The sequence below is a fragment of the Colletes latitarsis genome, chromosome 13 (assembly GCF_051014445.1).
Source record: "Colletes latitarsis isolate SP2378_abdomen chromosome 13, iyColLati1, whole genome shotgun sequence".
Taxonomy (NCBI): domain Eukaryota; kingdom Metazoa; phylum Arthropoda; class Insecta; order Hymenoptera; family Colletidae; genus Colletes; species Colletes latitarsis.
In genome coordinates this window covers 9243256-9271201 of record NC_135146.1, presented here as the reverse complement: position 1 = coordinate 9271201, position 27946 = coordinate 9243256, and the positions used below count along the sequence as shown (strand labels likewise).

The 27946-nt window shown below is 32.7% G+C and overlaps 2 protein-coding genes across 8 annotated transcripts; one reads left to right on the top strand and one right to left on the bottom strand.

Annotated features, from left to right (window-relative positions):
* The first annotated feature begins 218 nt into the window (after nt 1–218).
* Nucleotides 219–23373, top strand: LOC143349490 (uncharacterized). 6 transcript variants are annotated; one of them, XR_013080926.1, is made up of 12 exons: nt 219–519; nt 653–865; nt 1521–1922; nt 2005–2209; nt 2300–2637; nt 6114–6215; nt 6297–6394; nt 6517–6694; nt 10579–11487; nt 13284–16141; nt 22013–22157; nt 23254–23373. XR_013080926.1 is itself a non-coding variant. In XM_076780786.1 (10 exons), exons 2-9 carry the CDS (start codon nt 707–709, stop codon nt 10681–10683), a joined length of 1587 nt encoding a protein of 528 aa, XP_076636901.1. In that variant the 5' UTR covers nt 219–519; nt 653–706; the 3' UTR covers nt 10684–10708; nt 22013–22668. The 6 variants fall into 6 exon arrangements, 1 of the variants encoding a protein (XP_076636901.1); XR_013080927.1 differs by lacking the exon at nt 23254–23373 and adding an exon at nt 22293–22320; XR_013080924.1 differs by lacking the exon at nt 23254–23373 and having other exon boundaries at nt 13284–15916; nt 22013–22668.
* LOC143349493 (lithostathine) lies at nt 22855–27824 on the bottom strand. Of its 2 annotated transcripts, none has more exons than XM_076780805.1 (3): nt 27162–27494; nt 26871–27101; nt 22855–23482 (listed from the first exon to the last, which is right to left on the bottom strand). In XM_076780805.1, the coding sequence occupies exons 1-3, from the start codon at nt 27184–27186 to the stop codon at nt 23313–23315; spliced, it is 426 nt and encodes a 141-aa protein (XP_076636920.1). In that variant the 5' UTR covers nt 27187–27494; the 3' UTR covers nt 22855–23312. The 2 variants fall into 2 exon arrangements, with proteins under 2 accessions (XP_076636920.1, XP_076636919.1); XM_076780804.1 differs by lacking the exon at nt 22855–23482 and adding an exon at nt 27532–27824 and having other exon boundaries at nt 25712–27101; nt 27162–27305.
* Nucleotides 27825–27946: the final 122 nt, after the last annotated feature.

Genomic DNA, 27946 nt, shown 5'->3' with positions numbered 1-27946 from the left:
ATGATGTTGGCAACATCCCCCAGGGTGATCTACGACGACAGCGCCATGTGGGAATTCACCGCCAGATCAACACGCCACCTCCGGAAGAAAATCTAACCAAGAAAGTCTAGGGAAATCCTTTCTTACCAACGCCGACGGAATCCCGACGTGACAGTGTCACGGTGACACTAGCATCCACATCTCGCACGCAAAATTGCATCTCGATTCTCGAATCTCGAAGTTCGTTGAAGTTGTCGAATGTCGACTTCGGTATCCAAGATGGCCGCGATGACAGATAGACCGAGCTGTTAACTGAACGCGGGATACGCCTAAAATTCCAGTGATCCGATCGAACTATATCTTTTCTATATTTTCGATAAAATGAACGTAATAAGTTGGTGCAGTGGTGTGAAAGGCGGAGGATCCATGAGGGACAAATGACTTTTACACACGCGTATGCTACGTTTTGTGTTCGGTCTGTTTTTTCACGGAGATCAGTTTGTCGGAAACAAGAACTCGCTCTAAGGAAAACGATCAAAGGTGTCGTATAATTCCCGTGATAATTAGTTTCTACGCGTGACTTGTGCTCGAAGAAAGCGTCTTCAACGTGGAAGAATCGTTTCTGTTACTCGTTTTTGTGCCTCTGACTTAAACGAGTGTATATTTCTTGCAGATTAAAGGTACTGACGCTTATGCATTGAAAAATTTGAGCCTCAGAATAGAGAAAATGGAGGCAGTCGTGCTGCACAACTATGAAGCTCAGGAACCTGACGAGCTCACTTTGAAGAAACGAGACATAATCACCGATATTAAAGTCACTCTTGGCGGTTGGTGGGAAGGTACCATAAGAGACAAACGTGGCTTGTTTCCCAACAATTTCGTCAAGGTATTTTCTCTGATTCCTATAAAATTAATGTTTCGTTGAACTTTTGTTTAACCGTTGTGTTAAAAACTGCTTTGAATCACTCGTTTTTGGCAATTGTACGCTAATTTACGTTGGTGAAATAAAAATATATGCGTAAGGCTTTTAGTACCTTTTACGAATTCTGTTAATTTCATTCCCCTAGGTATTTTAAAACTATTTTAATATTTATGCAAATTATTCCACACTTACGAGAACACATTACAAATTTCAAAGTTGTCAAAGCCAACAGTGGCATCGGACTATGTTTGTTTATTCTCAGTGCCATTGTTTAATTCTACATAAGAATGGTAATAGTTTATTTGAAGTGAGTTTGAAATAAATTAAAGGGAAAATGTAGGAGCAAAATTGTTGCTATACGTTTGATTTACCTGAAAAGAAATAGGGTTCCATTGAACACTAAAAATAACATTAATTGATATATATGAATGCGAAGATTGGATGCATAGTGGTATATGGACGTCAATGCATTCTTGGGGACAATAATTTTGTATATAGTTGTACTAGAATTAATTAGATAAATTAAAGTAAGAACAAAAGGAATGAAAACGTGGTAGAGACGGAATCCTTGTAATCCATATGGAAATCAATGAAAGTTTATCTATTAACATTAATTTAGGTATTAGAGCCTTTGTCAAGTGGAAGTGCAGGAAACGGAGGATGCAAAGTGGCTTCGGAGGAAGTTCCTTTGAAGAACGGAGGCTCCAGAAAACGATTTTGTAAAGTGCTTTTTAGTTACGAGCCTTGTAAAAATGACGAATTGAAATTAATACCTCAAGATACAATAGAATTTTGGGGCGAGGCTGAAAATGGATGGTGGAAAGGTAGACTCAAAGACAGAGTTGGAGTATTTCCCTCCAACTTTGTATCTCCTCTTTACGAAGAATCTGAAACGCATAAAGATCAAGAGAAAAAAGAATTGTGCAAAGTAGTTTGCTCTTACGAAGCTGCCAATGAAGATGAATTAACGTTAAGTGAAGGAGATATAATAACCCTTTATTCAAGAGATGCTCCTGACGAGGTATAGAATAACATAGTCGTGTAACTATGTACTAGCTCGAAAAGGAATTATCCATGTGAAGTAAACGTTGAATAATTTTTAGGGTTGGTGTATAGGAGAATTGAAGGGCCAAGTGGGTTGGTTTCCTGATAACTTTGTCGAAATGATAAATTCTGTAACGGATCATCAGGATCACGAACAGAGACATGAATCATATGTGAAGTCGCTTACAGAACATTCCGATCGGGTAAAGAAGAATAAAAAACCGTATATTAGAAGAAGTTTGGATGTACAATCTGTAAACACAGGTATTAACTTATTCCTACGATATAATACAGTTCAAAAAATTGTGTGAGGTCTGGAAATGGATTATAAGGCCACGATGTTCTTAAATGTAGAATCAACTAAGGTAACCATATCAACGACTGTACCTTCTTCGATAACATCCACTTCTCCAGGGGTGGGAGGAAGTAATGGGGAAAGAGTATCGATAGGAACACATTTAATCATATCGAATTTAAAACGCCTTGTACGCGACGTTGAACCCAACAGTGACAATGGAAGTAATAATACAGCTTTGGGCGAAGAATTGGACGGTGTGGAACGAGGAGGAGCGCCACTTTCACATTTAACAGCTACTCGAGCTAAAGCACCCCGTCGACGCCCACCTTCTTCGCGACACTTGCGACATCATGCTACTGGACCAGCCAACACTACCACGGCCACCACAAAACCGGTTAATATTCATAATATTGTTCAAATACCTAAAGTCGGGCAAACGGTATAGCTGAATAAGGGGGTCAAATGTACCCTTGAACCAAATTTGACATACGATGGATCCTTCGATAGAGAATCAAAATCAAACATTCTGTGACAAGTTTCAATCCCCTATCTTGTTCGGAAGGGTAGTTATAGGGAAAATCCGGATTATCGAATTTGTGCCTATTTTCCGTATTTAATCGAGTATGAAAATTACGTAAAAAATCTGGTTTTTGGCTGAAAAAATTGGTTTTTGATTTTTGCTGCTACGGCGCACCCTACCAAAAAATTTGAAAAAATTCAGGGTCATAACCAATGACAATACGCATTTACAGTAATTATATAAATCTAGTGTCTCGAAAGCTTCAATATAAAATCGATATTTTTCCGCGTTTTTTTGAGTTTTTAATTTTTCACGTCTAGAATTTGGAATTGAAAAATCGAAAAAAATTCTTGAACACGTATCTCGATAACCACAATGCACCAAATTTTTTACTTAATTTTCGTACTCAATTAAATACGGGAAATAGGCACAAATTCGATAATCCGGATTTTCTCTATAATTACTTGAAACTTGGCACAGAATGTTTAATTTTGATTTTGATTCTCTATCGATGGATACATGTCAAATTTGGTTCAAGGGTACATTTGACCCCCTTATTCGGCTATACCCTTTTGTTTTCAATTAACAAATGAAAATGTTAGATTCACTCGAAAACTAGCTTCTACACACGACTCTTGTGATTAACTATATTGTCTGCAATATTACACAGAAACATCTATATTTAAATTATGGGAATATTTATATAGGGTGTTTGGCCACACCTGGGAAAAATTGTAATGGAAGATTCTAGGGAGCAAATTAAGACGAAAATCAAGAATACCAATTTGTTGATCGAGGCTTCGTTAAAAAGTTATTAACGTTTAAAGTTCCGTCTGTAGAACGGTAATCTGCGAACAGCTGCGCACGCGCAATAGTGGTTCTCACTCAAAAAACTGTAAGGCTGCAATGAGTCGGTAAGTAGAGTTCATGCTGATAAGGGACCATCTCGAGATGTAAATCTCCAATTTTGATGAAACTTTGCAATTATGTAATTCTCATAAATCTATTAGACACTTTTTTTTTTGTAGCTGCTAATATTCACTTTAAGGGGTTGAAATCAGCCCTCAAAGTTGGGGGTTCAAAACATACTTTGTTGAATATCTCGGAAACTATTAGAGATAGGGGTGCGCTTCAAATGGATGAAATTTATGTTTTTAAACGGCGAATTTGATGGTGTAAAGAGATTTGCAAAACTTTTATTTGTTTAAACAATATGTTGAAAAATAGCACTTTTTTTTATTTTTCTCGTTGGATATTAATGATTTTTTTTTCTCCATTTGTACAGAGAAACTACACATCCATGTACAAAATACGGATAAATTGGAATTTTGATTTTTTCACAATAAAGAACGATTTTATATATGTAATTTTTTTCGCAATGCGCGTTGTACGAAATACTAGATCGCATACAGGGTGTTCGGCCACACCTGGGAAAAATTTTAATGGAAGATTCTAGAGGCCAAAATAAGACGAAAATCATGAATGCCAATTTGTTGATGGTGGCTTCGTTAAGAAGTTATTAATGTTTAAAGTTCCGCCAATACTGAATTTTTTTCTCGAAAGTGGGTAAGATTTCGGGAGTATGTCTATTCACCGAAAATGATTATAATTGACCCCAGCAATCGAAAATAATTTTTCCAGAACGATTTGAAACTTTTCAATTTCGCCGAAAAATTTAGGCACCTACCTACCCCCCGTCGATTTTCCTTAAAAACTCGTTTTTGATTTTTAATAATTTCGCTTGACGTCCTACAGAAAAGTTGTTTAATACTTTTTTGTAGGTACCTATGGGCTCTACTTCAGAAAAAAGTTTCATTGAAATATATTCACTATTATAGGAGTTATGGCTGTTTGAAAATTGGACCATTTTTATGGGGTTTTTCTAACATTACGGGGCCAAGGAACAACCTTTCCAATATTTTTATTATTGTTGCATATTCTACACTAAAATATGCGGCGTTTGGCTTTTTGAACATTAAAATCGTCCAATCCGTTCAGAAGTTATGGTGTTTTAAAGATTCGCATGTAATTTACGGAAAGCATTTTTGGCCTGAAATTATATTTTCGGTAAGGAATTTTTTTCTCGGAAATGGTAAGGATTTCGAGGGTATGTCTATTGACCAAAAATAATTATAATTGATCCCTACAATCAAAAATAATTTTTTTAGAACGATTTAAAATTTTTTAATTTTGTTGAAAAATTTCACACCTTCTCGAATTTTTTTCTCCAAACTGGGTAGGATTTCCGGGGCATATCTATTCATCAAAAATGATTATAATTGACCCTTGCAATCGGAAATAATTTTTTTAGAACGATTTGAAAAATTTTTTTTTTCGCCGAGAGATTTTTTTTTCACCACCTACCTGAATTTTTTTCTCGAAGGAAGGTAGGATTGCGGGGATATGTGTATTCATCAAAAATGATTGTAATTGAACCCCGCAACCGAAAATAATTTTTCCAAAACGATTTGAAATTTTTTAATTTAATTGTTAATAACTTTTTAACGAAGCCTCCATCAACAAATTGGTATTCTTAATTTTCGTCGTATTTTGGCCTCTAGAATCTCCCATTAAAATTTTTCCCAGAGGTGGCCAAACACCCTGTATGCGATCTGGTACTTCGTACAGCACGAAATACGAAAAAAAATACAAATATAAAATCTTTCGTTATAGTGAAAAAATCAAAATTCCAATTTATCCGTATTTTGTACATGGATGTGTAGTTTCTCTGTACAAACGGAGAAAAAAAAATCATTAATATCCAACGAGAAAAATAAAAAAATGTGCTATTTTTTAACATATTGTTTAAACAAATAAAAGTTTTGCAAATCTCTTTACACCATCAAATTCGCCGTTTAAAAACATAAATTTTGTCCATTTGAAGCACACCCCTATCTCTAATAGTTTCCGAGATATTCAACAAAGTATGTTTTGAACCCCCAACTTTGAGGGCTGATTTCAACCCCTTAAAGTGAATATTAGCAGCTACAAAAAAATACGTGTGTAATAGATTTATGAGAACTACATAATTGCGAAGTTTCATCAGAATTGGAGATTTACACCTCGGGATGGTCCCTTGTGAGTGAGAACCACTATCGCGCGTGCGCAGTTATTCGCAGATTGCCGTTCTACATGCGGAACTTTAAACATTAATATCTTTTTAACGAAGCCTCCATCAACAAATTGTCATTCTTGATTTTCGGCTTATTTTGGCCTCCAGAATCTCCCATTAAAATTTTTCCCAAGGGTGACTGAACACCCTGTATATCTCTAATAATTATTTTGCGAGTATACAAAGTTTTGGAGTTTCGGAGTTTTGACAAAATTTCGATTATTTTTATTTATGATAGGAAGACAATTTAGCAAACTGGAATGCGGACACTATGTTAGAACAGTTTCGCGAAGAAGAATCCGAAGGACTGACTGCGAAAGCAAGAAGGAAAGCGCCATGGGTAATTAAATATGTTTACACTCGTACAGACCTTGCAATAGTAAACGTTCAATTTATTTCACGACAAATTATTGATATCTAGGTAGAAGAATTGAAATTAAATCAACTGGAAAAGCGAAAAATAGGATCGGCCGATCGTGTCGATAAAGCCGAAGTTAAGAAAGAACGCAGTTATCCACGGTAGGTTTAATTAAATTTTTTTTTTCTTTCAAGTAAGCCTCTCATTTCCTAAATTAACGGATTCAAAACAATATCTTTACTCAACAAGTTACGTAAAATTGTTGCTTTTAATTCCTGTACAGGTTGACAACGACGTCTGCCTTGGAGTTGATTAACAAATTGAAAGCAAAAAGTGAAGAAATTAAATCAAAAGATAAGAGTCAAAAATCTGATACGTCTCCGCATCTCGAGCAATCTTTAACTACGTCTGGTACTCCTGCTTATGTTCCGTATGGTCTCTACAATCAACTATTACAGAGGGTAAGCATAATAACAACGTTAATTAACACTAGAAAGACTGGAACTTAGTATATACCTATATTGCCCAAAAGCAGTCAAAATGACTGCATCGTGAAAGAATAACTAATATGTAAAGAAATTTGTTTAAAATTAATTTTTAATATTTTTTATATTATTTACAGTCATACAATAAGTTATTAGTAAGTATTAAAAATAAAAAAAATTTATGCATTATTGTTTGTACATTTTAAGTAAATGAAAGTGGAAATCTTTTTATGTGTACATCTTCCGCAAACATACTTTTGACATTTTTTACATATATTATTTGTTTTGTTATTGTGGCAAAATCGTACTTGACAAATTTTTCGTTTGTTAGAATATGCTGTATTTGATGATGTTGCAGTTGATCTTTGTGGGTCTTCATATTCCGATGAATTTTTCTGTCTTGCAACTCTGTAATAGGTGGAAAGCTGTTCTGCTAACTGAAACAAGAACTGTTTTCGTTGTATTTGTATTTCTGTCGTTTCTTTGCAAAGGATCCAAGCATTTATAGCAGCCAAATCTAAAATATTGAAAAATATTTGGGGGGGGGGGGCATCTACGAGAACTAGATTTTACTGTATATTTTCTGGCCATTTGATCCGTCATATCAACTCCAAATTTTGTTTTGTTATAAAATTGAATAGAGTCCGGTAACATTTTTTTATTACCTTTATCAATTTTCACAATTGATATACAGGGTGTTCGGCCACCCCTGGGAAAAATTTTAATGAGGGATTCTAGAGGTCAAAATAAGACGAAAATCAAGAATACCAATTTGTTGATGAAGGCTTCGTTAAGAAGTTATTAACGTTTAAAGTTCCGACCGTACTGAATTTTGTTCTCGAAAATGCGCAAGATTTCGGTTGTATGTCTATTGACCAAAAATTATTGTAATTAACCCCTGCGATAGAAAATAATTTTTTTAGAGAGATTTCAAAATTTTTTTTTTCGCCGAAAAATTTAGACACCCTACCCCCTTGTCGATTTTTCTTAAAAATTCCTTTTTCATTTTTAGTAATTTTGTTTGACGCCCTACAAAAAAGTTGTCTAATACTTTTTTGTAGGTACCCATGAGCTCTACTTCAGAAAAAAGTTTCATTGAAATATATTCACAATTGTAGGAGTTATGACTGTTTGAAAGTAGGACCATTTTTATGGGGTTTTTCTCATTTTGCGATGTCAGAGACCAACTTTTCGAATATTTTTGCAAATTGTACATATTCTCCATCAAAATACGCGTAGTTTGCTTTTTTAAACATTAAAATCGTCCAATCCGTTCAGAAGTTATGACGTTTTAAAGATTCGCATGAAAATTCGGGCAGACATTTCTGGCCAGAAATTATATTTTCGGTAAAGAATTTTTTTCTCGAAACTGAGTAGGATTTCGGGGGTATGTCTGTAGACCAAAAATGCTTGCAATTGACCCCTGCAACTAAAAATAATTTTTCCAAGACGATTCGAAAGTCTTTTTTTTCACCCAAAACTTTCAGCACTTACTCGAATTTTTTTCTCGAAAGTGGCTAGGATTTCGGAAGTATGTGTATTCACCAAAAATGATTGCAATTGACCCCCGGAACCAAAAATAATTTTTTCAGAATTAATTAAGAATTTTTTTTTTCGTCGAAAAATTTCACACCTTCTCGAATTTTTTTCTGGTAAATGAGTAGGATTTCGGGGATGTGGCTCTTCACCAAAAATGATTGTAATTCCCCACTGCAGACAAAAATATTTTTTTTAGAACGATTTGAAATTATTTTTTTTCGCTGACAAAATTGAGGCACCCCCTTATCGATTTTTCCTAAAAATTAGTTTTTGATTTTTAGTAATTTTATTTTACGCCCAACAGAAAAGTTGTCTAATACTTTTTTGTAGGTGCCCATGGGCTCTACTCCAGAAAAAAGTTTCATTGAAATATATTCACAATTGTAGGAGTTATGGCCGTTTGAAAATTGGACCATTTTTATGGAGTTTTTCTAATTTTATGGGGTCAAGGAATAACTTTTTCAATATTCTTAGAATTTCTAAATATTCTCCACTAAAATACGCATTATTTGCTTTTTTAAACATAAAAATCGTCCAATCAGTTCAGAAGTTATGACGTTGTAAAGATTCGCATGAAAATTCGGGCAGACATTTCTGGCCAGAAATTATATTTTCGGTAAGGAATTTTTTTCTCGAAACTGAGTAGGATTTCGGGGGTATGTCTATAGACCAAAAATGCTTGCAATTGACCCCTGCAACTAAAAATAATTTTTCCAAGACGATTCGAAAGTCTATTTTCACCCAAAACTTTCAGCACTTACTCGAATTTTTTTCTCGAAAGTGGGTAGGATTTCGGAAGTATGTGTATTCACCAAAAATGATTGCAATTGACCCCCGGAACCAAAAATAATTTTTTCATCACCAAAAATGATTGTAATTCCCCACTGCAGACAAAAATACTTTTTTTAGAACGATTTGAAATTATTTTTTTTCGCTGACAAAATTAAGGCACCCCCCCGTCGATTTTTCTTAAAAATTCCTTTTTCATTTTTAGTAATTTTGTTTGACGCCCTACAGAAAAGTTGTCTAATACTTTTTTGTAGGTGCCCATGGGCTCTACTCCAGAAAAAAGTTTCATTGAAATATATTCACAATTGTAGGAGTTATGACTGTTTGAAAGTAGGACCATTTTTATGGGGTTTTTCTCATTTTGCGATATCAGAGACCAACTTTTCGAATATTTTTGCAATTTTTACATATTCTTCGCTAAAATATGCGTCGTTTGCTTTTTTAAACATTAAAATCGTCCAATCCGTTCAGAAGTTATGACGGTTTAAAGATTCGCATGAAAATTCGGGCAGACATTTCTGGCCAGAAATTATATTTTCGGCAAGGAATTTTTTTCTCGAAACTGAGTAGGATTTCGGGGGTATGTCTATAGACCAAAAATGCTTGCAATTGACCCCTGCAACTAAAAATAATTTTTCCAAGACGATTCGAAAGTCTTTTTTTTCACCCAAAACTTTCAGCACTTCCTTGAATTTTTTCTCGAAAATGCGCAAGATTTCGGGGGTATGTCTGTTGACCAAAAATGCTTGCAATTGACCCCTGCAACTAAAAATAATTTTTCCAAAACGATTTGAAATTTTTTAATTTAATTGTTAATAACTTTTTAACGAAGTCTCCATCAACAAATTGGTATTCTTAATTTTCGTCTTATTTTGGCCTCTAGAATCCTCTATTAAAATTTTTCCCAGGAGTGGCCGAACACCCTGTATAAAGTGCATAAAATAGCATTAGATAGTTAATCAAATTGGTTTCTGAGATAAGTTATTTATAGTTATTTATAAGTTATAAATAGTTACAGTATGCTGGGCTGTGGCATCAAGCAGTCAGTGATCCTCCTTCCCCCCTGAACTACGTTATAGCGCGTTGAAGGGGAACGACAATTTATCATGAACTTGTATGTTACCACGTAACGTTAATAAAAAAAAATATAAACTGTTATTCTAATCCAGAGCCGATCTGGTCATATAAGAAATTTACTCAATTCAATAATAAAAATCATTTGATTATTTAAAATTTCTCAAGTAGTCAAAATGACTGCTTTTGGGCAATACATATAGGTATAACCCATATACATAAATGAAGGAGGGGGAGGCAATTACAATTATTAATAAACGCATTTATATGTTCTATAAAAAGTCACAAAATTCTACGAAACTGTGTCATTATATACATAATTGTTTTTCTAATTGAAATTGAAAAGCAGTCAAAATGACTTCCTTAGGCAATCTAGTGTTAATTGGTACCGTCGTTTATTACTAATAATTTTATTTTAAATGAGGTAAACATTTATTAATAAAAATTATTTAAAACAGGTTGCAGCATTGGAAGAGGAACAAGCATTGCTACAGCAAATGATGGAGCTTTTTTTGGATCAGTTTGTACCTCTTTTGTCTTGGATAAACAGCCCTACAGATTAAGAGATTCGAACGCATAAATTCTACAGTATGTTTCTTTCTTTGTTATCGCTTTACGCATAATGTAATTGTTTCGATTTTTCTATCCACTGTAAATAGGAGAGTCAGCTGGCAATTCTTTTATTTATTATAATATGGTAACAGTATTTCTCTAAACTGGTTGATAAATGTAACATTCCGTACGTTGTGTTTTGTAGATAAGAAAAAGTATTCCTCTGGTTTGCGATTAGATCACGTCGCAACTGCCTGATTCTTTGATATATGCATATTTTTGTAAGTGGAGTCCAAGTATTTCAAACAGATGCATTTCTCACTAACCGTTCGAATTCTTTTATTTCTATAACGATATAATTTTTTTTATTAGTTTTTGATTATACGTAATTGGATGAAATTTAAAGTATGTTTTCTTAATCAGTCAACGTGGAGACATTTGAGTCGTTACAAGCCAAAGTGATTAACTCCACTTGTTGCGCTATTTAAAGTCTCAGTACCAAAGCACTCGATTGATACATAACTTTATATTTAAAATGAAAGAAATTTAAATATCGAACAGAACCTTAAGAAAGAATATATATTATTTTATCAATTTCTTTTCTTTTCCTTTTGTGGAATTAATTGATTTGGCAAATGAGCGGCTCATTTAAGAATGGTACTGACGATGCTGGAGGATATTCTTGTAGGACAATTTCAGCTTAAACGTACGCTAATTTATTTGAAGTAGGACACGTGATATGCCTGAAAGCTACGATTATCAGTGCCACTTTATGCTGACCAGTTAACAGATACTTGGCATATACAGATACACGGGTAATTATTTTGAAAGTACTTTCAAACATTCATTTAAAAAGTAGATGTATTTCCAACGTGTATTTAAGATACACGTGTACCAGTTTGGACATTATTCGAATAAGGAGTAACGAATGAAATCTTATTTGTTATTCGATTATAATTCTTGACGTTTATTCATTATTTTTTATTATTCGTTCAGTATTGTTCATTTTATTGATCTATGCTTGATCATGGTTGGAAAGTAGGGAATAAGGAAAACAGCTATAAACATTTTGCGTAGAGCAGATTCGTAAACTAATTTCTATCTATGTTAGCTCACGAGTGAACTAACTTTATTCGCGAATAAAATTTGCCCAACATTTTTATTCATTATTCGAGAATAAAATCGGTTTATTCGTTATTTGAAATAACTTTGGTCTGACGTTGGTTCGCGTGTATGCAAAATACACTAGATACATTAAATAAACTAGAATTTGCTATAGTTGGTTTCGAAAACATTGATATACAGGGTGTTCGACCACCCCTGGGGAAAATTGTAATGAGGGGTTCTAGAGGCCAAAATAAGACGAAAATCAAGAATACCAATTTGTTGATGGAGACATCGTTAAAAAGTTATTAACAATTAAATTTAAAAATTTCAAATCGTTCTGGAAAAATTATTTTTGGTTGCGGGGATCAATTAAAAGCATTTTTGGTGAACAGACATACCCCCGAAATCCTACCCACTTTCTAGAAAAAAATTCGAGAAGGTGGGGAAATTTTTCGACGCAAAAAAAAAATTTCAAATCAGTTTGGAAAAATTATTTTCGGTTGCGGGGATCAATTACAATTATTTTTGGTCGTTACCCATACCCTCGAAATCCTACTCACTTTCTAGAAAAAAATTCAAGAAGGTGTGAAATTTTTCGACGAAATTAAAATATTTCAAAACGTTCTGAAAAAAATATTGTTAGCTGTGGGGATCAATTACAATTATTTTTGGTCGTTACACATACCCTCGAAATCCTATCTACTTTCTAGAAAAAAATTCGAGAAGTTGTGAAATTTTTCGACGGAAAACAAAAATTTCAAATCGGTTTGGAAAAATTATTTTCGGTTGCGGGGATCAATTACAATTATTTTTTGTCATTACATATAACCCCGAAATCCTACGCACTTTCGAGAAAAAAATTCCTTACCGAAAATCTAGTTAGGTGACTGACAATAAAAAAAAATTTCAAATCGTTCTGGAAAAATTATTTTCAGTTGCGGGGATCAATTACAATTATTTTTGGTCGTTACACATACCCTCGAAATCTTATCTACTTTCTAGAAAAAAATTCGAGAAGTGAAATTTTTCGACGGGGAAAAAAGATTTCAAATCGGTTTGGAAAAATTATTTTCGGTTGCAGGGGTCAATTACAATCATTTTTGGTCATTACACATACCCTCGAAATCCTATCTACTTTCTAGAAAAAAATTCGAGAAGGTGTGAAATTTTTCGACGAAATTAAAATATTTCAAATCGTTCTGAAAAAAATATTGTTAGCTGTGGGGGTCAATTAAAATCATTTTTGGTGAATAAACATACCCCTGAAATCTTGCGCATTTTCGAGAAAAAAATTCAGTACGGGCGAAACTTTAAACGTTAATAACTTTTTAATGAAGCCTCCATCAACAAAATGGTTATTCTTGATTTTCGTCTTATTTTGGCCTCTAGAATCCCCCATTAAAATTTTTCCCAGGTGTGGCCGAACACCCTGTATAAAATGCATAAAATAGCATTAAATAGTTAATCAAACTGGTTTCTGAAATAAATTATTTATTATTTACAGGCTAAAAAGACGTGGTCATTTAGTGGTCTTAAAGCTAATTATTAACCCCTTGCACTACGCTGAAATTCGGAAGAAGCCGTGCCTAACCCATATGCCCGAACGATCGGGAGAGAAGTCGAAGGGGCGGAGCCAGAGATGCTAGATTGAGCACGAGTGCACTACTCACACTATGCCAGATCACGCGTGCGTGAGCTCGTGAAATTTCGGAGAGTCGACGAAGACAAACTGACACATGCGCTCTCTCTCGATTCTCCGAAGATGCCCGAAGCAATTTCGGGCCGTCTCGTGGAAGTCGAGAGAGAAAGGCCCACATTTGCCTTCTCACTCTTGAACACCTCCCGTCAACGGCATACGATTTGGAATCTCGACGTGATTTAAGTAAGCATGTAATGTATAAGATTTCATTTAATTTTTTCTTTCCTAGAGAAGATAGAAAAAAAGTTTAATCTTTTTTACATAAAATTGAATTCTTCCTAAGATTTATATGAAACTTTAAAAGATTTTTTATAAATGACGCCTATGCATCGGAACAACTATAAAACAAGAGGTATAATCACAGACGAGGTATACGGAGTACAGTCCTCCGCTGACTTGAAGTCTCGCGGAAGGAGTGCGGGAGAAGTAGAAGGGATACACGTATTCCCACGTACACATTGATCTCTAGCTCGCTGTTCGTCGCTGCAGTTACACACACATGTGGACTGCCTGAGAGCAAGGGAGCGAAATAGATAAATGGGCGATCCTTTGCCCCTGTGCCGTCCCGCGAGACTTCAAGTCAGCGAACCACTGTACTATCCAGTGATGACTTGATGGCTAGACACGCTGATTGGCCGTAGCGTAATAGCAACGTCTGCTCTCACACGCATTGTCATTATTAGCCTAGCCGCTCACAACTACAATTCCATCGTGTGACAAAGGACGTGAACGAAACGTATAGGGACAGAGTAGGATAGGACAAGCCTGAGAGGCATTGGCGTAACCGTACGCTCAAAATACTAGTCGTGAATAGGACAAAAATGTATCTCTCATGGTTGTGGAAACCCTACTACTATGCAGCGTGACGTCAGAGCGAGCCTCTCCAGTGGGAATAAGGCGGCGCGAAGACCTTCTCTCCTTGCCCTTGCCCCATTTAGTTTGTCGGTGCCTAGCCAACAAGTCATCATTGAATAGTAGACGTTTCACCTTATGGACTTTCGTGACCCAATCTGGCTGCCATACCGACCTGAAAATTCGGAGGTGATTTTAGCGTCCTCATCTCATGGATGGCGGTCAGTTGAGAAACTATTCACTGAAGTAGTATTGATGGGCAGACAGCTGTAGTGTGTGCGTAAACACATGTGAGTTGACTATGGAACGGATTAAAAAACGCAATTTTCAAACGACCATAACTCCTACAATAGTAAATATATTTCAATGAAACTTTTTTCTGAAGTAGAGCTCATGGGTACCTACAAAAAAGTATTAAACAATTTTTCTATACGGCGTCAAATAAAATGACTAAAAATCAAAAACGAATTTTTAAGGAAAATCGACAGGGGGTGCCTAAATTTTTCGGTAAAATTGAAAAATTTTAAATCGTTCTGGAAAAATTATTTTCGTTTGCAGGGGTCAATTTTTTATGAATACACGTACTTCTGAAATCCTACGTACTTTCGAGAAAAAAAATTCTTTACCGAAAATATGTATGGCCAGAAATGTTTCTGTAATTTCATTTTCTGTCTTCCTTTTGTATTCATTTGTTTAACCTGTTGGTAATGTTGCGAGTGGCACGAAAATGGTAGTTGGCCTCTAGAGCCCCAGAAAAATGGGCCGTCAAAATACATTAGGTGAAAGATTGATTCGTATACCTCGTCTGTGGTCGAAGTCTAACTTTGAAATGAGAACATAAAACTTAAATGTAAAGTTTCATTTAAATTCATTCAGCTATTTATACTCAATCGTATTAATAGTATACATATGTACGTTCATACATAGGAATAATAATAAAAAATTTCTTTTTTTTTCAATAATTAAAATATGATCTGGGGGTTTTAAAACGTGTATTTCCGTAAAAAAAATTTCACAAAATTTTGTTTCATCATGAGTACATTGCTAATGTACGCCCACATAGGTCGTAAGAGATTCCAAATCGTATGCCGTTGACTGGAGGTCGGATTTCAGTTGTTCAAGAGTGAGAAGGCAAATATGAACCTTTCTCTCTCGACTCTCACGAGACGGTCCGAAATTACTTCGGGCATCTTCGGAGAATCGAGAGAGAGCGCATGTGTCAGTTTGTCTTCGTCGACTCTCCGAAACTCTACGTGCTCTGGCATCTCTACTCGGAACTTGAAACACGATATATCGATCGATGAAATATCGATATTTACGAGTTCGACTCGTAATATACATATCGATTACGAGTCAGACTCGTGTCATTCACGTTTGATATGAAATTAAACAACGAGCCTGGCTCGTGATATTCAAGTTTAGCCTAAAATTTTCATCACGAGTCAGACTCGTGAAAATGGTGCAAGGGGTTAAGGAAATTTATTTTAAATACAAAAAGTAAAGAGTTAATCAACTTGACTTGCGAACGGCTCAAATATCAAAATATAAAATGATCGAAAGATCGATTATTTTTTACTCCGATGAAGGTACGAGATTAAGCCCATCGCAGACGAGCAAATTTTTGTCACACGATTGTCTTAGTTTTTAATTGGCAAAACAAGAAAAGACATTCGATCTTGTATAAAAAAAATCGTTCGTCCGTATCGAGACTTTCCATATATTTTTCTTTTTTTATAAAAAATAGAACACGATCGTTTTTTAGACTTTCGTTGACTAACATGGTTAGGTTTCCTCCCTCCGAGTGTACTTACGTAAGTCGTTAAATAATTGAAAATTATATAATTTGTATTTATTTGTTTGTTAAAGAGCTGCCTCGCAAATACAATACGATGGTTAATCATTCTTAAGTTTATCGAATAATTCAAGTGCCAATATATTTAATTTCCTCTTGCATAATTCTGCAATGTCGCGAAAAAAAAACAAACGCTGAACGTCTTTAGTTGTAATTAATAATACGAGGAAAGAACTCGAACCGACTTGGATTTCATCGACCTTTTGCAAACTAATAGCTTACAGGTTCCTAGCTGTACGTGTAAAATATTTTTAAAGTTATAAATAATTGAGGTTACGTAGCTTTCAAGGACCCATTTTCTGCCCAACTGTTTCACTTGAAATAACGAATCTAAAATACCCTTATAACTGCAGTTAAGATGAAAATAGAAAAGACAGAACTTATTTTTGTTACAATTTTGAAAATTGTAACTTTTTGATGCAGGATAATTGTTAACGTACATATAGAAAAGACAAAAAACATTCCAGCACGATGAACATATAATAAAACCTTGTTTGTCGCACAAATATTTTTTAGTTTTTGCTTTCGAAAGAGAATTTCAATACTAATAGCACCTCTTTCAAACTGTTATCTGAAAAAATAAGTATTATTATTTATACATGCAAATAAATAGGTTTATTTAATGAGAATCGATCATAAAATTTACGAGCCACAAAATTCTCTCGTTTCGCTATTGCAATTTCTTGCAACATATAAATACACTTTAGTTGTTTATATCTTTAAAACTATCAACGAATTATGCCCAATATTTCACTATTGTATCGTTAGACACCTGCGTATACCATAGTTTTACAAAAACTCAATGAAATCGAAGTAAATACTTTGAAACTAAGTTTCCTAAGCGATTAGCAAAATGTATTTTCCCCTCCGTATGTAAGTTGGAATGGTGCTATGTGATAAAATAATTGTGATATGTTGTGTCACACATAATACGACTAAATGAGGCAGCGAACTATGATTAACAATTTTTGTCCTAATTACGATTACTAACAAACCGAGTAACAAGATGTATCGATGCTCGCCTGATTAAAATCGCATATTGATAACTTTATTCCATATAATCACGAAACTGTTGAATACTTGAAATCTTTTTATTTTTTTAAATAAACAAAATTTTAAGTAAATACGATAAAACGAATTAAAGATATATGAGATAAATACAAGCTAAACGATATTTAATTTTTTATATTATTACTTCACGAAATAGACATACTTAATGCTTTGCCTCGAGAAAGGCAGATTCAAAGGTTTCCTTCGATTGTAATCGTATTATTTCAGACTATATCTTAATATACAGAATGTTCGCTATTAATGGTCAAAATTTTAGGGGCTAACTAGAAAGAATAACTCGAAATTAATACATTAAGCTTTTTATTTATTTATTTATTTATTTACTTATTTATTTATTTATTTATTTATTTATTAAAGAAGATATAGAGAAATTCATTTAAGATGTTGACAAACAACGTATATACATAGTATATTAGAAAGTTCAATTATTATTCATTTTGCTTAAAATTTAATCACTGAGATTTGAAATTTACTTATTAAGAATATCAAAAGCAATTTTTTTCTATTAAAGTATTGAAAAATAAAAATGCATGGAGTAAAATCTTTCATCATTCTTGAGTTACATCTTATTTTGGCCCGTAGAATCGTCTTTCCCTAAAATTTTGTCCACGATCATTCTATATTTGCAAACGTGTAAATACACACTATTATAAATTAGTCGAATAACGTTAAAATCCTATTGTAATTTGCAATTTAGCTAATTCATGTACCATCTTGGAAATTCTAGTCTGAAAGAAATAGATTACGGTGATTATAGAATTGAAGTGCCAGGGCCAACGACAAAACCAATCAACACTGTCATGAATGTCATTCTTAACAAGTACATATGCCCTTCGAAAGGCAATGGTATACTTTAGCATTCATTAAAATCGTTTTAGAAAGATTTGGAACTTACGAATGGACGAATTCGATGTTTAAAGTTCAGTAAGTCTTCGAATTTCACAAGTTTTTGTACATATTCAGTAGAGGTGTACGGGAGAGCCCGGGATTCCCGAAGGTATTTGGAAAATAGTTCAGGAGGTTTCTCGAAAATTTGAAATAAAACATTTTATACTTGTTATAATCTTTTTCGAGTATTGTAAGCATTCCAATAAAATATCTTCGAAAATCCTGGGGATTTTTGAGTACCCAGACACCTTTGATATTGACATATGAAATGAAATTTTCCTTCATTCGACGTTTATTTCCATTATGGAACAATGTTTATATGTATACCAAATGTATTGTACGTAGAAAGAAAAATGAGTCTTGTAAGGAGTTGTGGATCGTATTCGATCAGACACATTCATCGTCAGGACCAATTATCGAATTAGATTTTCTTTTCTCCTTGTAATGCATTATCTAAGTTGAGGATTTTCTGTAATAGTATTGTCAATATCTTTCATATTTCGTATTTCGTTACATTTCGAAGGATGTTTGATGTAATATATAATATAGTATATTATAGTATTGTATAAAATTTTTACATATTTCAGGTGATTATAACTTATTTAAGCTGGGGTATAAATATAAGAGGGGTTAAAATAATTATGAAACAAGTATTCTGTTTGCATGCGAGGAGAGAGATACGTTAGAAAATGTTAAAGTTTGGCAGCTTTAAAATTATATGTACATTTAATTGTTTGCTTTTTTATTAGATCTTTTACACTTTGTTGCAGTTGATACTTTTTGTCTCTGATGCAAACTGCACGTAAGATGTAATCATTTTAAGCATTCGAAAACAATATACTATTTCGATCATTAGAAAAATTTGTTTGTCGATCAAAAATTTCACCCCATATGTATATGCATATACATATAATATAATCATGTTACGATACATTAAATGAATTTTGAATGTAATAGGTGCTGCTTGAACGTATCTTTCACGTGGTAGCCATTTTCTAGCTTAAAATACAAAAACCCAAATTCGTTACTTAAATTAAAATTCAGTATATAGATTCAATGTATACCTTTCTTAACAAATTAGTGTTTACGTTTACTATATTTATATAAAAATTTTTATAGGTTTCTCGCAATACCTATTATTGTGTGTGCGTGTGTGTATATATGTATATATATGCATGCATATATATTTATTGTATAATTGTGTAATATGTTTATGTATGATATCGATATTGTGCTAAATATATTTGATCTCCAATAATTATGTTGAATAAACGCAGCAAATAGATTATAATGCAAAATAAACAATGTTAAATTTAATTGTAACTTAGTTGAAAATAATTTACAGAAAGGAACAAGTATGTTTGCTTCGACAATCTTTGATCTTCTTCGTGCTTTTGTAGCGAATGAAACCTACGTAAAAACTTCTGAAATGCCTATCATGATTTCGAGGAATACTTCTCTAATTTCATATTTAATCGTACGAATTAAAAAATTTGTAGCACACTAGAAAGTTGGACAAATTGTATTCATAAAGAATGGAATATATCAGATTAGTTTCTTGCTTAACTTCTGTTTGTATCTGTTGTTTCTAAACCAGTATCTTGGTGAATAAAGTTGCAGGCAAAAAGTTAGTAAATCTAAAAACTTCATTAGTTATTCATGAATAAAATTTGCCCGACTCTGATACATCGATCGTATTTAAGGAAACTCCATAGAAATCAAATTCACGCTAATCGCTTATCGTTAGAAATTTTTGTATACGTTTATACATTGTTACAATTGAAACAACTTAATGTAAGATTATTATGTAGCAATATGTTTACATCCTATAGAATCATAACTTCTATTTACCTAACGAAATAAATTTTGCACATACTTGCAGAAAGATAATACGCGACAATAACAGTACTAAGTGAGACGAAAACAACCTTTCCAATCTTGTACATATTGTTAAATGTATCTTATTATTTTCGCGTCACGATTACTTTTGAATGTAATGTAACGTTGAAGTTTTGAATATGGATTGATCATGTTTTTAAACACATATTCAAGTTATTAATTTATCAGTTTCGTAGACTACTTAAAGTATAATCAAATGTGTGTCACTTACAGTGACTGCCACTTAAAATCGTACACCTAGCGGTTCAGATGATATTTGTTCAATAGAACATGAAAATTGTACTAAATTATTGAAACTCGTATAGAGGTATATAGTGTAATGTTTCTTTATTTGATACAGAATAACAATATAACAAAACCTTTAGTAAATTAAATAAAATTTGTGTTTGCATATGAGACTTAGCTGTTGGTAACAATCGTACACTGTTGGTAACATTGGAAATCCGGTGAATCCCCTAATTGCTTTTTGTGTAACAATGCTTAGCAACGATTGAACTAGCTGATTTAGAAGTATTCTGATTGTTATATGCGTTGTTTTGCCAAAAAATCAATAAAAAAGACTTAAAATGGGACAAACTACAGTAGGGGAGTGTGAATTAGTTATTTATCACTATAAAAACAAAAAAAGTTATAATGAAATTAGTAAAATTATTAATCGAAGTAGAAGCACAGTTCAATGTACAATAAAACGATACAAAGAAGAGGACCATGTAGTGAATAAATTAAGAGAAAGGTCTGATAAGAAACTGAATATCAGGGATGAACGATGGATTGTTAGAAAAATTAAGGATGATCTGAGGATGTGCTCCAAAATTAGCGTTGGAAGTTGAAAAATATTTAAATAAGAATGTAAGTGACTCAACCATTAGAAGAGTATTAAGAAAACAGAAGTATCATGGTAGAGTTGCTCGAAAGAAGCCGTTCATAAGTTTGCAAAATAGGAAGAAGAGGTACGGGTTTGCTAAGAAGTATATAAAGGAACAATTTACTTTTTGGAAAAATGTAATTTTTACTGACGAATCGAAATTTTATATCTTCGGTTCGGATGGAAGAAAAATTTTATGGAGGAAACCAAATACAGCTATGGATATTAAATATCTCAGAGCGATAATTATATTTGCCAATGGGTTTCAAGTGGTCTGAAACTGCATGTGAGCATTTGGCATTGGAAATCTGATATATATTGATAATATAATAGATAAATGATTGTATTTGAGTATATTGAAGAATAGTTTAAAAGAAATTGCAGATAAATGGAAATTTTAAGCGATTTTAAATTTTACGCCAATGATTCGAAGCACAATTCTTATGTAGCGAAGAATTGGCTGTTGTATAAATGCCCTAAAGTTCTTCAAACACCCCCACAATCTCTTGATATCAATGTCGTAGTACATATTTAGAACGAATTGAACAAAAGTGTAAGATTCCACAATATTACAAACAAGGAAAGCCTTAGAAAAGCTTCGCAAGAAGAATGGTCGAAAATAATTTAGTAAAATCAATTCCTCGATGACTGCAGCATGTTCAAAATGCATTTAGTTACCCAACCAAATATTAATATAAACAATTTTTATTATATATCACTCTAAAACTGTATCTTATTTCCTCTGTACCATTTTTACTGATAGCTAAGTTTCTTACGCAACCTCATATTTTATTTAATTTACTGAGTTCTACTAAAAGTTTTTTTATATTGTTGTTACGTATCAAGTAAAGAAACATTACACTGTATGCCTCTGTACGAGTTTCAATAATTTAGTACAATTTTCATGTTTTATTGAAAGGATTGGCTGAACCGCTGCGTGTACGATTTCAAGTGACAGTCACTGTACATACATTTTTAAATAAATGAAAGACTATTGAAGTTTGTCTTGTATAAAACAGTTTCTTAGTAGTGAAAATTATTTTACTGGCTCGAAAACAAACGTTTTCATAAATAACATGTACTAAAAATGAATTCGTAATGTTTTAGATCGACAGATGTAAAAATTGTGGATCCTCTTACAGTAATCCCGCGTTACGTGACAAAAAATCAGTTCTACTGGAGAAACCCTAAACTGTTCGACGAAGAAAGCGAAGGAAATACGCCGAGAGTATGGGAGGAAGAATAATAGCGAGTTAGTAATTCAATTTTGTATACTTTTAATTATATCTTTATGAAAATATTACTAATGAAATGGTGAGATTTCCTCAATAAAAATGAACCTAAACATTTTAAGGATTACGTATTTAAATCAGATTTAATTTTACAGATGTTTAAAAACAATCAGTAGACTCGTGTTTGGAATCATTTTCGTTGAGAAAATCTCGCTGGATTCATTGGTAATATAATCGTGAAAAAATAATGACAAATATACAAAGTTTAATCGTCAGAGTTTGAAAGTAATTGAGGATAAAGTAAAGAATATAAAAATGTTTAAATAGCATTAATAGCTGAAGTTCAGACAGTCGTTTTTGAAATTCATAGTTGGCCTACTCTAGTTACAAAAATTAAAAATAGTGTTAGAGATTTCGGTTATCAGATGAGGGATTACTGTACATGCTAAACAAATTATACTATCTGTAACTTTAAATTTCCAATTTAAAGCATGCAAATTAATTATTGGGTAATAAATAACAACACCTAGGTCACACCAATTGTTTCGTTCTTTTCACTTATTATTGCATGTAAAAATATTAACGGGAATATAAATGTTTGGTAAAATATATAATAAAAAATGTATTTACATTTTATAACTTATATATGGAGAATTTTAAATATTGCTTGTAGTTACTAAAATGCATTCCTATTGCTGAAATCTTTAACAAAGTATTAATGCAGCATACTATTAAGTAATTATTTAAAAAATCATGTAATAGATAAGGAAATAATTAGAGAAAGCACAACTTTTAAAAATATAGTCTTAGAATCTTACACGTGTACATATAAAAAGTAAAAATTGTATTTTTTTTCTTTTGGATTAACTAAAATTTGTAAATAATTTCACTAGTTTTTCCATTAGTAACAAAAACTATACATGTATGTTAAACACCTGTATAGATGTATTTAACATTCATATTTTTATAGCATCGATATATGTGTATGTATATTTATGGATTTATCAAATCAATTATTGATTTTAATTACTCCTTTACGTTTACATAGTTTTCTCACTGTTATAAAATTATTTCCAAAATTGTTTATTGGCTATTTAAATTTCTTTATTCGAACAGTTTTGAACGCAGTACACAAGTTCGCAGTGTGATTTTATATTTTCGATGTAAAAGTATAATTACATCGGTGGAATTTCACAAATAAAGGGCAAGGTGCTATTACAAGACAGTACTTTCCAAACTGGGCCAGATTTCGATTCAGATGGTTGAAAGAGACCAACGCATCCTTTCCAGTGCGAGGGTTCTCCTACTGCCCATGCTCTGTACTTAAAACAAGCAAGTGGTTCGTCTAAAAAATGTGTATTATGCGTTAAAATTGTTACTACTCATTTTGAAATGATTGGGGAAAGCACAATTTGTAAAAATATAGTCTTAGGACTTTACACGTGTGTGTGTATAAAAAGTAAAAATTGTATTTTTATCTTTTGGATTAACTAAAATTTGTAAATAATTTCATTAGGTTTTCTATTAGTAACAAATACTGTACATGTAGTTGTATGCTAAACACCTGTGTAGATGTATTTAATATTTGTATTTTTATTGCATAGATATACAGTGACTGTCACTTAAAATCGTACTAAATTATTGAAACTCGTATAGAGGTATATAGTGTAATATTTCTTTATTTGATACATAATAACAATACAAAAAAACCTTTAGTAGTACTCAGTAAATTAACTAAAATTTGAGGTTACGTATGAAACTAGCTATCAGTAAAAATCGTACACTGTTGGTAACATTGGAAATCTGGTAAATCCCCAATTGCTTTTTGGGTAACAATGCTTAGTAATGATTGAAAGTAGCTAATTTAGCAGTATTCTGATTGTTATATGCGTTGTTTTGCCAAGAAATCAATAAAAAAGACTTAAAATGCAACAAACTACAGTAGCAGAGCGTGAATTATTTATTTATCACTATAAAAACCAAAAAAATTTAAATGAAATTAGTAAAATTATTAATTGAAGTAGAAGCATAGTTCAATGTACAATAAAACGATGCAAAGAAGAGGACCATGTAGTAAATAAATTAAGAGAAAGGTCTGATAAGAAACTGAATATCAGGGATGAATGATGGATTGTTAGAAACATCAAGGATGATCTGAGAATGTGCTCCAAAATTAGCGTTGGAAGTTGAAAAATATTTAGATAAGAAAGTAAGTGACTCAACCATTAGAAGAGTATTATAAACTATATTAATTAAGTATTATAAAGAAGTATCATGGTAGAGTTGCTCGAAAGAAGCCGTTCATAAGTTTGCAAAATATGAAGAAGAGGTACGAATTTGCTAAGAAGTATCTAAAGGAATAATTTACCTTTTGGAAAAATGTAATTTTGATTAACGAATCGAAATTTAATATGTTTGGTTCGGATGGAAGAAAAATTGTATGGAGAAAACGAAATATAGCTATGGATATTAAAAATCTCAGAGCAACAGTTAAATTTGGTGATGAGTCTCAAGTGGTCTGGAACTTCATGTGAGCATCTGGTGTTGGAAATCTGATATTTATTGATAATATAATGGATAAGTGGTCGTATTTGAGTATATTAAAAAATAATTTAAAAGGAAGTGCTGAAAAATGGAAATTTTAAGCGCTTTAAAATTTTACGCCAATGATTCGAAGCACAATTCTTATGTAGCGAAGAATTGGCTGTTGTATAAATGCCCTAAAGTTCTTGAAACGCTCCCACAATCTCCTGATATCAATGTTATAAAACATATTTGGAACGAATTGGACAAAAGAGTAAGATTACACAATATTACAAACAAGAAGCCTTAAAAAAGCTTTGCAAGAAGAATGGTCGAAAATAATATTTGAATTTTGTGAGAACTTAGTAAAATCAAGTCCTTGATATTTGCAGTGTGTTCAAAATGCATTTAATTACCCAACTAAATATTAATATAAACAATTTTTATTATATATTACTCTAAAACTGTATTTTATTTCCTCTGTTCGATTTTTACTGATAGCTAAATTTCATACGCAACCTCATATTTTATTTAATTTACCGAGTACTACTAAAAGTTTTTTTTATATTGTTGTTATGTATCAGTAAAGAAATATTACACTATATGCCTCTATACGAGTTTCAATAATTTGGTACAATTTTCATATTTTATTGAAAAAATCTTGGCTGAACCGCTAGGTGTACAATTTTAAGTGACAATCACTGTATGTATATGTGTATTTATAGATTTAACAAATCAATTATTGATTTCAATTACTCTTTGCGTTTATTTATTCTTCTCATTGCTATAAAATTATTTCCAAAATTGGGGAAAGCACAATTTGTAAAAGTATAGTCTGGGAATTTTATATCCGTGTGTATACAGGGTGTTCGGCTACCCCTGGGAAAAATTTTAATGGGGGATTCTAGAGGACAAAATAAGACGAAAATCAAGAATACCAATTTATTGATGAAGGCTTCGTTAAACAGTTATTAACGTTTAAAGTTCTGCCTTTTCTGAATTTTTTTCTCGAAAATGCGTAGGATTTCGGGTGTATGTCTATTCACCAAAAATAATTGTAATTGACCCCCGCAGCCCAAAGTAATTTTTCCAGAACGATTTGAAATTTTTTTTTTTCCGTCGAAAAATTTCACACCTTCTCGAATATTTTTCTAGAAAGTGGGTAGGATTTCGGAGATATGTCTATTCACCAAAAATGATTGCAATTGATCCCTGCAACTAAAAATAATTTTTTCAGAATTAATTAAAGATTTTTTTTTTCGTCGAAGAATTTAGACAGCTACCCCCTGTCGATTTTTCTTAAAAATTCCTTTTTCATTTTTAGTAATTTTGTTTGACGCCCTACAGAAAAGTTGTCTAATACTTTTTTGTAGGTACTCATGAGCTCTACTTCAGAAAAAAGTTTCATTGAAATATATTTACTATTGTAGGAGTTAGGCCTGTTCGAAAATTGGATCATTTTTGTGGGGGTTTTCTCATTTTGCGGGGTCAACGACAAACTTTTCGAATATTTTTGCGATTTGAACATATTCTCCACCAAAATACGCGTAGTTTGCTTTTTTAAACATTAAAATCGTTCAATCCGTTCAGAAGTTATGACGTTGTAAAGATTCGCATGAAAATTCGGGCAGACATTTCTGGCCAGAAATTATATTTTAGTAATGAATTTTTTTCTCGAAACTGAGTAGGATTTCGGGGGTATGTCTGTTGACCAAAAATACTTGCAATTGACCCCTGCAATTAAAAATAATTTTTGCAAGACGATTCGAAAGTCTTTTTTTTCACCCAAAACTTTCAGCACTTACTCGAATTTTTTTCTCGAAACTGAGTAGGATTTCGGGGGTATGTCTGTTGACCAAAAATGCTTGCAATTGATCCCTGCAACTAAAAATAATTTTTCCAGAATGATTTGAAATTTTTGAATTTAATTGTTAATAACTTTTTAACGAAGCCTCCATCAACAAATTGGTATTCTTGATTTTCGTCTTATTTTGGTCTCTAGAATCCCCCATTAAAATTTTTCCCAGGAGTGGCCGAACACTCTGTATACTTAATCCTCGAAAAGTAAAAATTGTATTTTTCCTATTTAAGAAAGTGTTCTTTGGTAGATATAGCATCTACCAACAAGACAAAGATGCGAGTAATTGATATTAAAGAAAATTAATGGTCAGTGGAAATAAATTCGTTGGAATGGTCAAAATATAAATTACCAAACTCGTTTTTCCAAACGTTCTCGTGGTCGCGGTTGCTCAGTCCAACGAACGTGGGTGTATTTTGCAAAATGTATTTTGCAAGTTCGTTTGTACGTTGTTCGCTAATTATATGAGCGATCGAGGCGTTCATTTTTTGGCAAGAAATTTGTGCTTGGCTGTAACTCAAATCGTCGCTCGAAAACAGGAATACTCCTGTCCTAGGGATGCACACCAGTGAAAAATCGTCGCCTAAAAATAAACAGTGTTTATAACATATATTTGATGTTTACACTCGTTCTTGAAACTTACCAGTAGAAATGTGACTCGAATACATGCTATAGTATTTGTAATTCTTATCTGGTACGAAGCTGGTGAATTTATGGATCTCTGGGCATTGGAGAGCTTGGCACGTAATCCTTCGACCACTTCTATTCTCTGTGTCGACATTCCACTCTATGTTAACAAAATAAAACTTTCAAATAGCTTAGAACAACTCTTTCTTCAGATTCTTATTAAGACTTTATTAAATGGTAATCAGTAATTTAGAGGATAGTCTGACAATTTCAGATTTTTTAAATTTAAAACACTTTTAGTTTCTTCTTCTCAAATATCTTGAAAGTCGTTTTCAATGTAAATAATATTATAAGAAATTATAATAGTAATTAAATGTTCATCTCACCACGATGATCAGTTTCTAAACCGTAATTAAATGCCAAAGCTTTCTTGGCCGATGAAAATTGTTTGCATTCGTTGATATTTTGAACAGTTGTCCTCGACAGTATTAATTGGTTCGAACGAACATTGGATCTGATTAGTTTGTAGTCTGGTAATTGGTGAGAATTTATCCTACAGCAACGATCACACAAAACGATTGATAATGTTTGTAAATATAAAGACGAAATTATTAAATCTGTGGACACTAGGTTCATTTTTATGTTCACAAAGATCTCCATTATATGGAGATCCTCGATGTTTTATAGTCTTTCACGGAAACGTCGTTTCTAACGATGGACAAGGCTAATTAGCTCGTCAACGTGACAAATACACAATGCAAACGGGAAATGAAATTTTGTCAGACTGGTATTGAAAAATGA

What these genes read in the sequence shown, in the direction of transcription:
- LOC143349493 (XM_076780804.1), bottom strand. Translation starts at nt 27,805, where the DNA reads ATGGAGATCTTTGTGAACATAAAAATGAACCTAGTGTCCACAGATTTA. An exon ending in TTTAGAAACTGATCATCGTG is followed by an intron (nt 27,306 to 27,531) that starts GTGAGATGAACA and finishes TTGTTAACATAG; the next exon opens with AGTGGAATGTCGACACAGAG. An exon ending in TTCGAGTCACATTTCTACTG is followed by an intron (nt 27,102 to 27,161) that starts GTAAGTTTCAAG and finishes GTTTATTTTTAG; the next exon opens with GCGACGATTTTTCACTGGTG.
- LOC143349490 (XM_076780786.1), top strand. Translation starts at nt 707, where the DNA reads ATGGAGGCAGTCGTGCTGCACAACTATGAAGCTCAGGAACCTGACGAG. An exon ending in TTCCCAACAATTTCGTCAAG is followed by an intron (nt 866 to 1,520) that starts GTATTTTCTCTG and finishes ACATTAATTTAG; the next exon opens with GTATTAGAGCCTTTGTCAAG. An exon ending in CAAGAGATGCTCCTGACGAG is followed by an intron (nt 1,923 to 2,004) that starts GTATAGAATAAC and finishes AATAATTTTTAG; the next exon opens with GGTTGGTGTATAGGAGAATT.